The 15,071-nt window shown below is 35.5% G+C and overlaps 1 protein-coding gene across 10 annotated transcripts in view; it reads left to right on the top strand.

Moving 5' to 3' along the window:
• The window catches only part of FMN1 (formin 1), a 176,896-nt gene that overhangs the window by 101,414 nt on the left and 60,411 nt on the right, over positions 1 to 15,071 (top strand). For 7 of the 10 annotated variants that reach the window (XM_021539273.2, XM_021539275.2, XM_021539276.2 and 4 more), the window contains 4 exons: positions 6,211 to 6,272; positions 8,410 to 8,498; positions 13,152 to 13,281; positions 14,740 to 14,886. The exons of 1 other annotated variant lie outside the window; for it this stretch is intronic. In XM_021539273.2, coding sequence (XP_021394948.2) covers positions 6,211 to 6,272; positions 8,410 to 8,498; positions 13,152 to 13,281; positions 14,740 to 14,886 — 428 coding nt within the window. Of the gene's footprint in view, positions 1 to 6,210; positions 6,273 to 8,409; positions 8,499 to 13,151; positions 13,282 to 14,739; positions 14,887 to 15,071 lie in introns of those variants that run through there. 2 more of the 10 variants (XM_077784076.1, XM_021539280.2) reach the window with 2 other exon arrangements.

The following is a 15,071-nucleotide window of genomic DNA, read 5'->3' as shown; positions in this document are numbered from 1 at the left end:
CATCCATAGGCTTATCCTCTCAAATCAAAGTACATAGCTTCACAGCATATTCCATAGATAACTCAACAGTGCAAAACAAGCAAGTGACTATATCTGGCATCCAGATGTTTGAGTTTGCATTTGATAATGCGCCAGCCACCACACTTCAGGAGGGGGATTTCCCACACATGTTTGTTTAAGAGAATGAAGTTCATCCTTTGCAATTAAGTTTATATCCATACTGCTTCTGAGCACATCCTAAGGAGAAGACAGCGTAAAACTAAATAATTATTTTGGGTAGTGTTAGTGTTACATGATGCACAGGGAAGGTTAGTATTGTCATGCTGCACCTGTCCTAATACTCAGTTTTTTCTTCAGTGGGAGAGAACAAATCCTGGTACTTCAGTGTTCTGAGCACTGTTGAATCTGGTACTGGTGAGAGCAATAAAGTTTCTGTTAATATTACCCATTTCCTGAGCAGAAGAAGCAGGCAGAAAATCTGTCTGACTCAGTATGCTCTATAGGATCTGTATATTGAAAAGACAAATAGCAGCAGTCAAATTGTGCATAGGTTTAGAATTATTTTTAAGGCTGCTTCTCTGCATTTTAAAAAACCTTTATAACAAGACATGAGGAATAGCAGAGATCACTTGTTAGGTATACTTTAAGCGTCCACACTTAGAGAAGTACTCTCCATTTCATATCAATCCATTTCGGTCTTTTCCTATCATTGTTCAGCTGAAATACGACAACTTGAGAGACAAACTTGTGGATCAGCACTATTTATGTGGTTTTACTGTTGAAATACTACAATTCCCTCTACAGTGAGGTGTTTCAATTTTGCTTGTAATGGGAAATGCTGATTATAGCTGTATGCGAAAATACTATGTGGGTCCTTGTCCCAGCCTTTTACAGGACAATATTCTTCTCACTGAGATAGTTCCAAAATAGTAGCTGGCAATAGCAGTGCACTGGAAAACACATAATAATACTCCTTTCTGCAGTGTATATCATCTGTACTGGCTTTCCATGAGCTACGGGGATCCTTGTTCAAGAGTTAACTGGCAAAATTGTGGGACAGCCCATATGAAAACTTTTAGTTACAGAAAATGGGATGTAGATAAAATGTAGATGTCTTATGTTCAAAAGAGCAATTCTCCCAAATTCCTCCCTACATTCATAGTACCTGCATTTTTCCACTAATATTGTAGAGCACCAGAAGTTCTGCTCCTTTACACTGAGGAAATATTTCAATGTCAAATATTGCTGATTGCTGTCAGAGCACATTAACTAGATGGCCTGCTGGTATACATGCTGGTATATTTTCTATGGGACTAAATCTTTGAAATATGGTATATCACATCAGATGTAGAGTTAACAGCTTTTTGTACCCATTGTGGTGGTAAAGTGCAGTATATTCCCTTCAACTGCGGACTTCACTGGTACATTTTCCAAAACCATGATAGCTGTGCTGTAGCACTACAATGCTGACAGAAAACAGCCTATATGAAAAAGGGGAGAACTTAACATTTATCCTTAGCAGAGAAATTATTTCTAATGCTTAAAGTGAAGCATCTAACTGGTTTCCTTCAACTTTGTGATTTCCCTTTCACTTCAGCATACAGGAGTAAAAAATTGGAAGAATGTGAACAGTAGATTAACCCAACTGATGATCAGTCTAATAACCATTTGATTCAGTATTATATTCTAATCATCCTGGGATGGCTCTAATAAGAGCCCATAGAAGGTTTTATAAATAGGTTTGCATTGTCTTAGTGCAAGTTATGCCTTATGCCACACCTAAACTGTTGCTTCAAAGTTTTGTGACTTTCCCACCTATCCAAAATATTACATGCATGTATTCTATATATTTTGTATACTATGCATGAAATATAAAGATCACTGCATACCCATCTCAGAAGCTGGGAAACAATTTTATTTAAAATTAAGTGTTTTTTTCTTTTTTGGGAAAATTCACAACATACATTTTTATGAATCTGTTTTAGACATCCATTGCATGTGGGTAGGTTAACATTAGTGCCAGAGTCTTTTGTTCATGACTTCTTGCAAGATTCAAGCTTTCTTAGTTTTATAAACCTCCATTGTGCCCATGGTGCTTCTTTATTTTATATTTTTTTGTGCTGCTTGGCAATTAATACTGGAGAAAACCTTTAAATAAGTTGATAACATACCAATTTATCAGAAGCAAATCAGAGGGATCTGGATATTGCAGTCAGTTTTGCCAAATATTTAACAGTCATTGTCTAATTGACTAGGTCAGTCACAATTTTATTTAAATTTCCCAATGACAGGATGCATGTTCCTATGAAATCAAGCCCTACTCAATAGAATGCAGTACCTAAAACAACTAAGTACTTCCAGGTCAAATAAATGGAGCTTTGGCAAGCTCCTTTTATTTAAATAACATACTTTTGTTTTATCATTTGGGAGCAGTTAAGATGATTCCTTCATATTTCATAGTCTAATTGTCACATTAAATGGTTTGATACTGGTGAGTCTATGTAAGCTCTGTCAGCAGGACTTAAATCCTGATTTAGCCAAAATGTGTTTAGTAGGAGTGAGGCTGTATATCAGATTCAGCCTTAAGACTGTTGGTATTTAAGCTTATTTAGAGGAGGTAAGTATATTCTCAGCTTTTTTTTTGCTTTACATTTTTTAATTGATCAGAATATGTGAAAAATCTGTGCAGCTGGGAATCCATTAGATTCATTTTTTAGAAGCTAGTATGTTAAAAAACTTTGGTACAAGTTTATATTTGAAAAAATGTTCTTAGTGTGTGAAATGTAGCTGGCAAGTATTTTTATGTGTGCCTGTTAGTTTGAATGCATGATGCTGATCTGTTTTTTGTCCTAGCTGACGGTTATTATATCCTAATGGGTGCAACTCTGCACTAATGATCCTTGTGTATATAAATTCTTCTTCTTGTGAGCAGACACCATAGGCAACATAAAAATGTTTGCCTCAATTTCCCTGCAAAAAAGGATCTCAGAAACCAGACTTGGCCAAGTAACAGATTTTTTAAAGGTAGAGCAACCCAATAAAATTACCAGCTTTTCACAGCATGAGTCTACTTCCTTCTGACATATTGTGAGGTGTAGGTGAAATATTCTAACTGAATTGACAGTGTAAGGAAGACAGCTAACTAGAAAGCAAGATGAAAGTAAAAACCACCGATGATGATTGATATTGTAATAGCTATTAATTGTTTTGGAGCCTCTTTTGTGGATTTGTGATACTTCATCTATATTACTTACACTTACCTAAGCTGGATATAATGAGATTTAATGTAGTAAAGTATCATGGTTAAATTCACTGTATCAGGAAGAGCTTTTTGGAAAGCATACCAAGGTTTGTATTAATCGTGATGAAGTTAATATACATATGATTAAAAGTGAGGGTTTTTTTTCATGGAAAAATTAAAAAGCTTTTGTTCCTTTAAGTGAAAATCAAAATAATTACTTTCTTTGATCTAGTGCAGTGGGTCTTTTTAAGCTGCCCCCATTCAAGCTAATTTACACAGAATACTGTGAATGTATTTGCACATGCCATATTTTAATAAGAAGAATATTAAGACATCTGTGAATTTGGAGACTTCTTCCAGCTTTTCAAAATCAATGCTTTTTTTAAAATAAAGTGGACCAATCTTCATAAATTTGCATGTTTTCATTTTTGTCTTCTGCTCCGAATGTGCATGGCATTCAGTTCAATCAGTTCTAATTGAAAAAAAGAAGGGCTAAGACATTAAAATGTTTAAAGATTAAATAAAGGAGGTTATGTGGATTTTGGCAGTACTTCTGACTTACTGAGATTGTTTCTCTACATACATTGACATCCTAGAGATGGCTTGATGTATGGCTTGATTTTTAACTGCAATTGTCTGTGCATTCATTGCTAATAATAGCAGTACAGGTTGTATAGCAAGTAAATCAGAAAATATTTTCTGAGTACTTTTATACAATTACATGCTCTCTCCAAGAGAGAAAATAACTCTTGTCAATATCTAATTAATTATTATTAATTCTATTTTAAATGTGGTTTAGCAGATTATATTTCATTAGTTTTATTACAAACACTTTTTATCATGTAGCTTCAAAACAATGCTGATTTGTTAGATCTGATGTTGAGTATAGAAACATGAATAGCATAATAGAACATTAAAAACTACTTTGTGACTCTGGTGCCATTTTGGTGTCAAATATCTGGCTAAAATATTCAGCTAAGTGTGTAACACTTGATATTCTTATTACAGTGGGTTTTTATCCAACTACTTCCTGTCATCATAATAGATCTGTACATAAAAATTTTGACTATCAATTAGATGCTTTGCATTTCTAGTACAACTTTAAATTGCCTCCAATAAGTTGCTTTTTCTAGATAGCTCTGGACAAGTAAATTTTTCCTTGTAAGCAAATCTCAGAATATGCTAAAATAGGATAAAAGTTAAACCACAAGGGCAAGTTTCTGAACTCAGTATGCATGTTGTTAATCTTAACAAATATATTGGACTGTGAAACCAGTTTTCCAAGAGATTTTCCATCTCTTAGGTTCTTTTGAAATTTTATTAGATGATGCAGAAGATAGTGCAACTCTTGGAACTGTCTTGCAGAGAGATAAGAGAGAATCTCATAAATTCAAATGCTGAGGAGTTTTTTTTAAAACAAAGATTTTTGTCAATGTCAGTGGTTCAGGCTTTACATTTTGTTGCAGTCTTGAGGGTTTTGAATCTTTCCAGTAAGACAAAAATGGTTGGAAATGTTGCTTTTTTTATTTATACTGTCTTCTGTGTAATTCTTCTAACCTAAGTGTAATGTCAACAGATGGAATAATAATTGACAGGCAGAATTTTAAAGCATTCTAAATGTCATTGGACCTTTTAATAAAATTAATTAGCCTGCCACAGAGAAAATTTACTAGCCTGCTGGTTAATTTCACAATGTAAAATCATGGGGTAGGTGGTAGAGCAGGCGAAAGCTTATTACTTTTAAATAATTATTTAAAGATGTGTGCCATGCCCCTTTCAAACATGCATTTGTAATGCAGCAAGAGCTTTTAAAATCCTCTAAGTTCATAAGCAGTCAAGGATCATTTGAGTAAATATAATGTAGTTGAATTAAAAGTTATCACATAGTAGCTAATAACGTCTCACTGGTTATGTGCTTGATTCTTTCGGGGTTAATGTTCTCAGTAATATATAAGCATAAGTCATGAGTTCAAAAATTGTGCCTAGTCCCCTTATGAATTTTGAGGAAAAGCTAGTTTTAGAAAATTTAAACATCCAGAGCTACTTCCATTCCACTGTGCATCTCCCAGCTTACTGGAATTAAACATTAGAGTGTGTTAGAAAGCACCATGAAGCAATCCCATTTAGTTTTCAGAAGAGTTCCAGCACCAATTTTCCAATACCAAGAGTTTCCAGTATCAATACCAATAGCCTAAATTGTATGGGATTTGCAAATATTGGAAACACCTATGTCATATACTCCAAATGCATTAATATTTGGAACTAAGATAGGAAACATTTTGAGAGTTCTCAGTTTTAGTTATGAAGCATAATTAATCACTGAAGAGTGTACTGCATGTGTGTCTATGTGGTGTTGGAAAGGATTTATCTGTGAATTGTCATGTGGACAGTTTTCTATTGGATAAAGCTAACTTAAATGTGAACTTGTAGAAGATAACTTAAAAACTGTAGCACAGTCTTTTCTGCTTGCAAATTTATAGCTTGCAAACTTTGAAAGTTTGTCTGCTTATCTGCTTACCAAGATTGCTAATTCCTAGGCAAGCATAGCTCACTGGTTTCCTGTGCACACAGGGAGACCTAAATACCCTCACTCTCAATTCCTTCCTATCCAGCCTTCTAAGCTAACATGAAATCTGTGCTGTTTGTTTTCTGGTATCAGTTGTTCTCATGTTCTCTTGCCTGGCCAGCTACACAATCAGCTGGCTGCTTGACTGGTCACATCTTTGGCTGCTGATTATATTGGAGAGAAAAAGTAGAACTCTACTCTCCTGAGATAGAGTTTATAGTTCTTGCAGGAGTGCTGTGATTTGACATCAGAACAAAAATGAAATGCTGAGGAAAAAAAAATTAACTGGAAACATATATGTCCTGTATCTAGGTTAGAACCCTGTGGTACATTTTTCAGGAAAAAGAACCGAAGTCTTGATTTACGTTTTACAGTGTCTAATTTGTGTTTGTATTCTATACAGCTATATTGTGTGTTGATGACTCTGTAGTAGATCTGGAGACACTGGAAGCCCTATATGAAAATGTAAGTAAAGGTGGGGTAAAAATGTGGTTTATCACCAAAGTATTTTGTATACAGACTTCCGGCTGCTCAGGGAGCTAGTGAGTTCCCTGAGAAAATGCTTATGAAGGTTCTGGGGTCCATCAGTGCAGATTATTTTTCAAAATACCACCTTTATGAAGGGCAGACATAGGAGCAGGCTGTTCCTAAATTTAAGAATTCAAGCAGATGAAGAAGAAGGTTGTCCTGTCTGAGCTGGCATTTCCTTTGGAGCCAAGGCAAAAACGAATGTGTATGCCCAGTGGAGGCAAGGTCAGGTGCTGTAGGAGAAATACAGAGATGCTACTTGCCACTCTAAGGAGAAAATTTGCACAGCCAAAGCTCACTTGGAGTTGAAGCTGAACAGAACTATGGAGGACAATAAAAAGAGGTTTTTTAAAATATATTAATGGCAAAAGGCAGTATAAAAATAATATCAGCTGGTTGCAGGATGAGGATGGCCACTTCACAAACAGGGACATAGACAAAGAGATGTTTAATGCTAATCTAATGCTTTCTTCACCTCCGTCTTCAACACTGATGATGGGCTGAAGGGCTCCCAGTGCCTTGAGCTGGATGACCATGACTGTGAGATTGATCAACTCCCAGTCAATTCTGAACTTGTGGGATGTGCTGCTCCAGCTGGATCCCTATATGTCTATGGGGCCTGGTGGAATTCATCCAAGAATATTCAAAGATCTGGGTCATGTCATTATAAGGCCTTTTCTTGATGATTTTTGAAGGCTCTTGGGAATTTGGAGAGGTCCCAGTCAACTGGAAGTGTTTGGACAATGTTCTCAGGCACATGGTGTGATTCTTGACGTGTCCTGTGCAGGCCCAGGAGTTGTACTCAACAATCCCTTTCAGCTCAACATCTTTGGTAATTCTATGACCAAAGGAAGCCAGCTGATGTAATCTTTTTGGATTTCAGTAAAGATGCCGATGCTATCTCCCACAATATCCTCTTGGATAAAATGTCCATCAGACACAATTGGATAAACACATCATGTGGTGGGTGAACAATTGATTCATGGGTTAGGTGTAAAGAGTTATAATGAATGGGGTCAGGCATCAGACTGGTGACCTGTCACTAGGGGCATTCTGCAGGGCTCTATCCTTAGCCCTTTGCTGTTCAACATCTTCATTAGCAACTTGGATGCAGGACTGGAATGTGTATTGGTATAGGTAAGTTTGATGATGATCCTAAATTGGGAGGAGCCATTGACTCCATTGAAGGCAAAGAGGCCCTGACAAATCAGAGGGTTGTGCAATTACTGCATGAAGTTTAAAAGAAAGCAAGTGACAGATTCTGCACCTGGAATGGGGCAACTCTGGGGAGTGAAACACTGGAGAGAAATGGGCATGGGGGTCCTGGTCCATGGCAAGCGGAACAGAGTCAGCAGTGCCCTGGCAGCCAGGAGGGCCACCTGTGTCCTGGGATGCATCAGGCACAGCAACACAGCTGGGCAAGGGAGGGGACTGTCCCCTCTGCTCTGAGCTGGGGCAGCCTCACCTCCAGTGCTGGGGGCAGTTCTGAGAGCCACAGCATAACGAAGTTATAAAGTGTTAGAAAGCATCCAGAGGAGGGATATGAAGAGGGAAAGGATCTAGAGGGGGAGCCATATGTGGAGCAGCTGAGGTCACTTGGCCTGTCAACCTGGAGGAGACTGAGGGAAGATTTCATGGCTGCCTGCAGCTTCTTCACAAGGGGAAGAGCTTCTATTTTTGGTGACACTCATAGGAGCTGAGGGAATGGCCTGAAGTTATGTCAGGGGACATTTAGGTTAGGTATTAGGAAAAGGTTCTTCACCCTGAGTGTATTTGGGCACTGGAACAGGCTCCCCAGAGAAGTGGTCACAGAATCAGCTTGAGAGAGTTCAAGAAGATATTTGGAAACTACTCTTGGGCACATGGTGTGACTCTTGGGGATGGTCCTGTGTAATAAATTACATATAAGGCACTGAAGGAATTTATCATAGATATTTAAGCATGATTCTTTTGCATAGTCTAAATGCTTCTTAGTGAAAAAAAAACATAATTGTTGCCTGCAAAAACAGGCAAAGTAGTAATTTATTAATTTCTTATTCATTAGTAACTAATTAGTTTATATTAATTCACTCAGAGAGCACAAAAGGATGAACTGGAGAAAATCAAGCAATATTATCAGACTTCAAAAGTGGAGGAACTGAAGCTTCTGGATAAACCAGAACAGTAAGATTATTTTTTTAATAGTTTGTAATTATATAATATAGTCCTTTGATTATATGTTGAAAGCAGTTTTGATACATAATTCTTGGTAATTATAAGCTTTTCTAAAATTATAAGCTTTGTGTATTTCAAGACATGATGAAAAATTTTCCGTTATCACAAAACCTTTTTCAGACATGACAGAGTCATGTCAAAGTCACATCAACTTTGACCACCAAAACTGATAAAATACATAGCCTTGAATCAGTTAAGGATTTTTGTTCCCATTCTCACATTTGTAAAAGGCTTACCCTTTCTTTAGTGCATTTTTTACTAAATTAACATTGCATAAAGCAGGGAAAGATTGATTTTGATTGTTAATTATTTGAAAAAGCTGCATGAACAGAGGGTTTGAGTTGATCCTGTGGCCAAAGACACCTTGTACACTGGTTAATTTCACTGAAGATTTAAAACACTGAAGCCACAGTTTTTCTCCTGCCATTGTTGTGGCCAGTGACAGCTGTTAGGATGAAAAACTTAAGTTTTGCTCCTTGTGTTCTAATTCAGCTTAGACAGATGTGAAAGAATCCTCAAGAATTTATGAACAGAATGATAATCCTGAATTTTATATTTGTGTAGGCATTTGATTTCAGATGTTGGCCTGCCAGTGTTTTTTGTCTTCTGCTACTTCACTGCTTTTTTATTTTGTACTCTTATCCTCTTCAGTTCTTCCTTTCCAGAGGCTTCTGTGTCATCTTGTTTCCTTTTTCATCTTCTCTGTTCTTGTCTTTTCTGCTGTCTCTGGTGTAAGAAAAGGGTAGGGGGAGGAAGAATTTAAATAGAGATGGTATATGCTTCATTAATGTCAGAATTACTATATTTTCATGTATTTTTTTCCCATTAAAATGTTAGTGCTGAAGAACAGATTTTTTTTTTCTTTTCTCCTTACATAAGACAGCTAGACACTCATTTGTGACTGCACACTAAGGAGTAGGCTAATATTAGGAGATAAGACTATTATCTTACTCTTGATGAAGAGAGGCTATTGTTCTTTAGTAGGTCTGAAGAAGATAAATATCTGTAAAGCTTATATACTAGCTTACTTTTGCACCCTATATCCATGGCTTTCATTGCCTTGGCTTGGGGCATAAGGATACATTGTGTGCCTAGCTGATGTTTTCCAGAGCTTGAATCTTTGGCAGTCTGTTCGCTGTATGTCCAAGTTAAATAAATACGAATGCATTTTGTCTTCTGGAGAATACAAATCTCGTAGAGCTCTAGGGTTGTAGGAGGTTGTCTTTTTTGTAGCTTATAGTGGAGAGAGGTTAATCTTAGTTAAATACAAAGTAGGATTTATACTATCATTGTTCCATAAATAAGAACTGTAAATTAAGCAGTTATGCCTGGTGGTTCAGAGTGAAATAGTAGTATCAAAGACAAAAGCTAATTTTTTATCAATTATTACTCAGTGTTGTTTCTGCAAATTTTAAGTGTCCCATTTTTTATCCTATAATTAAACTACACAGGTTAAGAAAACTAGCTTTTTAAATGGTTTGCTTGAGGGGCAAACAATTTGCTTTATGCACTTCTGTAAATTTTGTTGGACCTTCAAAATAATGTGCTTTCTGAAAACTGAGTAGATCATGTGCCCCTGGCTTTGTTGTTTCAGTCAGCCTTTAAGTCAACCTAACTGCAGAACTGGAGATTTGTTGGAGCTATGCTTTACTTATTAGCCCCATAAAAGGTTAAAGACAGACAAGTGCTAAATTTGTATGCGTGATTAAAAATACCTGCTGTGGGGCATAAGCCTTGTGTATTGTCTTTAATGAGGATCAGAACAAAAGTGTAAATGAAATAATTTATCAAATGATTGCACATACTAACAGTACTCATTCATAGAGTGAAACCTTTGATTTGAATTCACTGAAGTCTAGAGGGAACTCTTATATGCTTGAATTACCAGACAAATAAAAAGATTCAGTGGTATCACTGACGTTTTTCTGCACACATGATTTTTATTTGTCTTGCTTGTATGTTAAATTTGGCACAAACTGGAAGTATGACAGCAACATATATAACAATACCCCTCTTAAATTATGCTTCATGATAATAGTTGTTAAAATGCTAATATTCATTGCCCTTATAAAGACTTATATGCAAAATTTGCCACAGTTTGGGGCTTTGCTAGCAGGATATAGATGCTATAGCTAGTTTCCAGGAAACCCCATTTAGTTATAGTATATTGTCTGTGTAGGCTTCTCCACTGTGAAATAAGTACTAATAAAGGAAATAGTAACAAAATATGGTACTGGTTTGAATGTAGTTTGATTTGGGAAGCAGAGAGTGATTTATAATCCCTGTCGCAGTAATGCCACTTGCTTCTCTTTGAAGACTGCTCTGCCTGGACTTCAGTTTAAATCCTTCTGTTGTACTTAGAAGCTTGCAGGATTAGATGCACCTTTTTCCCAAAAAGTTGCTTCAAAATTTTATATTCTTCAAATGCTGATAAATGTGATCTAAAATTAGTTTACCTCCTTAGAATCAGCCTTCCTTGTCCATCTTCTGCAAGAGTGCTCTCTTACACTAACACCATAACAATATGTCTGGCTTGAAAATTCTCTCTAGTCCTTAACTACAAGATTCCAGTAGGCTAAAGGAGTTTTCAAGTGCATTTTTTATTTACAGTTTCTGAAAGAGAGGAGTACAATGTACTTCATGGAGATGTACAGCATATTTGCTATGTTTATTTTAGGCCATCAGAATTATAGTGATGAGAAACCCATCCAGCCACATCGTCATTATTTTAAGTCGAAATCATCATTTTCTCAGAATAAAATTGAAATAAGAATGGTTCTTCCTCTTCTGAAGTTTTGCCCTTCTGAATTGGTGGTTTTTCTGTGACAGCCATAGTTTCATGCTATGACTTTTTGATTAGCTGCTACATTTGTAGTCACAAAAGATTCCTTTTTGTGAAAGATTTCAATTATAAGTGTTCTGTCTGGATATTTACTTTGGATACCCTAAATTCCAGAATCTGGAGACATCTTTTTACACTGATGCTCTTTTAACTCTTAGCACAATGACATTGTATTCAATGGTCAGCCATGTGGGAAATAGTTCTCTTTTCACAGAAAGGCAAGAATATGTCATTTGACTTTTTAAATTTAAACTTTTTAATTGCATGTATGTTAGAACTTTAATGAAGCAGTTTAGTTTTTCTTTCCTTTGTTTCTCTCACACAAAGTGCAAAATGCCCTCTTTTTTTTTTTCCTGGCAATACCATTCATTCCCAATAGGAAGCAGTTTTATTAATACCAGCTTGGCATTTCTTTTTTACCACTTCTTAAGTCTAAAAGCCAAGCTTGGCCTCCCTGATCCTTCTCTCATAATAGGTTTTTTCATCAGGCAAGAAAGAAAAAGAAACAAAGAAATGGTATCCCAATTAAAACATAGTATTTCACACCAGCTACAGGTGAATTCTGCTGATTTTTTTTAAACAGTCGCTGTGTACTCAGCAAAGCCTAGCATGCATGAGAAATGTATAAAGCAGATTTAAATATACTGGTATTATTTATCGTGAAAAATAAGTAATTTGGAAAAATTTTGTCTATTGGTTTAATAATTTAAGAAGAATTCAAGATAATAAATTGAATACTTAATTTCCTGTAATGCAGTGAGGTAGAAAAAAATCTTTATGGCATTGCATTAAGGGGAATTGAAGGATATCTGTAGACAGGAGATTAGAATAATGATGCTAAAGTGATATTGGAGCAAAAGACAAGCTTGCTTCTGGATTTCAAGAAAGCTTATGTATCTCTGAAATCTTGAATTCAAAACCTAAGAGCAAATTATGGTTGCTATATACTATTATTATAATAAATGCTAGTGCTTCTTGTATTATTAGCCAAGCTCTTCTATTTTAAATTGATGAAAAGGGAGGAATTACTCATGCCTTTGGGATGCTTTCATTTTTTGAGGTCTGAACTATGGTTGCTGAATATGCCTCCATTTATTTTTACCAAAAGTTAACAGACAAAAAGCTACAACAGAGTCTTGAGGAATATATACCTGTGAGAACAGATATAGAGCAGATGAAGACTTAGTAACTTTGCTGAACAGTGACTGAAGGCAGATGTGTTCTCCAAGTATTTTAGAGCTAAATACACAACTAGGTGTATTCCCATAAAACATGCTGCTATATGATTAAAGGTGTGCTATTAGAAAAAGAAAATTGATGCTAAGAATCAGAAGAAAGCTGGTGGCAGAAACCTTACATTATGAAATAGATTTGGAGGAATATATTGAGTTCTGTACTTCTGAGCACATTTTTAAAGGAAACAAGACTGCATAAGTTGGTATTTAGGTAGTGCTATGTAGATTTTCCTTTTTTCTTTTTCCAATGGATGATTTAAGTTTGACAGTCTTCTGTTTATTACTGTGCAGCTATGATAGTTAATGGGTTGATATGATAATGATTAATGTCTTGCCTTTTTCTTGACATTAATAGGATTTTTAATGCATTCTTAGCATAAAGAATATAATAATTATAAATTCTGACAGATTTGATTGGAATAGAAAAGAGTGCATGTATATTTCATGATACTGCAGACTTTAATCCATTATGTACCCCATGAGAAGAATTATAAAGATTCATTAATAGTCCTTTTTTCCCTCCAGATTTCTGTATGAGCTGTCTCAAATCCCCAATTTTGCAGAACGAGCTCAGTGTATTATCTTCCAGTCGGTTTTCTCTGAAGGGATCACATCAGTGCACCGCAAAGTAGATATCGTGACTCGTGTTTCCAAGGTAAATCCTAGTGAAAGCTAAATTAAAATTGAAATATATTTTAGAATATTTATGCTTCTTTTATACCATAAGTGAGGAACCTGGATCTTACTGGCTTTTTAGGAAATAAAACTGTAGTAAATATTTAACTGCTTAAAAGAACAAAAGGAAGAGGGAAGCAGGAAAGTGAATTGTGTGTGATGCCCCATGGAGTACATAGATATTTATTTATATTTAAATGGTAGATTTTTACTGTATTCCATATCAAGTTAGATAATGGATAATCTCCATTAACTAGAAATTAAATATAAGACAAGCGTAGTACAGGGCCTTGCAAAACTGCCTTTTATTTGTATACCACTGTTACTGCCAATAGATGCTTGTCACATTCATTATCTTATTACTTTCCCTTGGCATCTCTTCATTTCTGGTAACCCTGATACAGCATCATTTTTAGTATGGGACAAAGCTCTACCTGATATTTCCACACTATGAAAGACTAAGGACAAGATTTTTAAATTATAACAAATAAATTATGAAAAGTGGAACAAGGTGAAAATTAGGAGAGAAATTAAATAGTGGCCTAAAGGTCTAGCATCCTAACCAGAAAAGTAGTTAAATTTTTTTTTCTAATTTGAAGATTATTTTTTGATTAGCTTTGCTTTCACAGAGTACACATGCTCTATCCCTTCAGATTTCTTTGCAATAGTTACTTGTATAACTATTAGAAATAGTTACTTGTGTTCTTCCTTTCTAAGGGAGGTATAAATAAATAATCAATGCTGTATGTGATAGGGAAAGTTGTATTGCTTCCAGTTCACTTATAAGGAGTTGGCATTGAAATTGATTTATCCAATGTATAAGGCTACATAGTTAAGAATTATGCCTGTGGCCTCAGATTGTCAACTGACAGATGTCTTTATAGTAGCTGACAATAATTTACTAGTTCTACACTGTGTTTCTAGAATTGTTTTATATTCTGAGGCATGTAATTAATTAGTCCTTAGCTCTCTTATATCTGGATTAAGTATGGATCCAGGAATGTGAATTTTCAGATCCATGAGAAGCAGACTAAATGACAGGCTGAGTCTAACCTGGTGGCAGCAAAAATAGCACATCTCCATTTGACTGTGCATGATGCAAACTCATGATAAAGCACCTCCTTGTCTGTAAGATTTTTGAAATCTTCTGAGAACATTTAGAAATCTTCGATTAATCTTTTTGTCATTGACATAGTATTTGATGCCATATAATTTGCTTCATGTAGATTACATTAAACATATTATCTTACAGAGATACAGTCTAAAAAATGGTTCTCTTAAAGTTTTGATTATTGCACCAGCTTCAGGTTTCCTTAACTACCAAGGTAAAAACAGGCAAGAAAAAAACTTTAGCAAAAATAAAATGAAAATAATATTTTATATTAGCAATTAAAATTTTAAAGTCGATCACATTTACAGACCAGTATCCATTTTCCAGGCATTGCTGAGCATGAAAAGTGTAAAGGAAATTTTAGGCTTGATTCTGGCTTTTGGAAATTACATGAACGGAGGGAATAGGACCCGAGGTCAAGCTGATGGGTTTGGTTTGGAAATACTCCCTAAACTAAAGGATGTCAAAAGCAGAGTAAGTACTAATGTTTGGTTAAAGGTAATTTTTCTGAAGCGATTATTTTTTATTGTTTCTTAATCTGTGAGAAGTTAATCTTTTATTTCTTACTATTCTTGCTTGAAAAAGCAAGATGCTTTATACAGTTTTCATTCTTTTTTTCTCTTAGCTTTTCACCTCCTTCTCTGGCACATGCATATATT

Source organism: Lonchura striata, chromosome 6 (genome assembly GCF_046129695.1).
Source record: "Lonchura striata isolate bLonStr1 chromosome 6, bLonStr1.mat, whole genome shotgun sequence".
In the NCBI taxonomy this organism is placed as follows: domain Eukaryota; kingdom Metazoa; phylum Chordata; class Aves; order Passeriformes; family Estrildidae; genus Lonchura; species Lonchura striata.
Note: the sequence above shows the minus strand (reverse complement) of the source record. Positions and strands in the feature narration are given on the sequence as shown.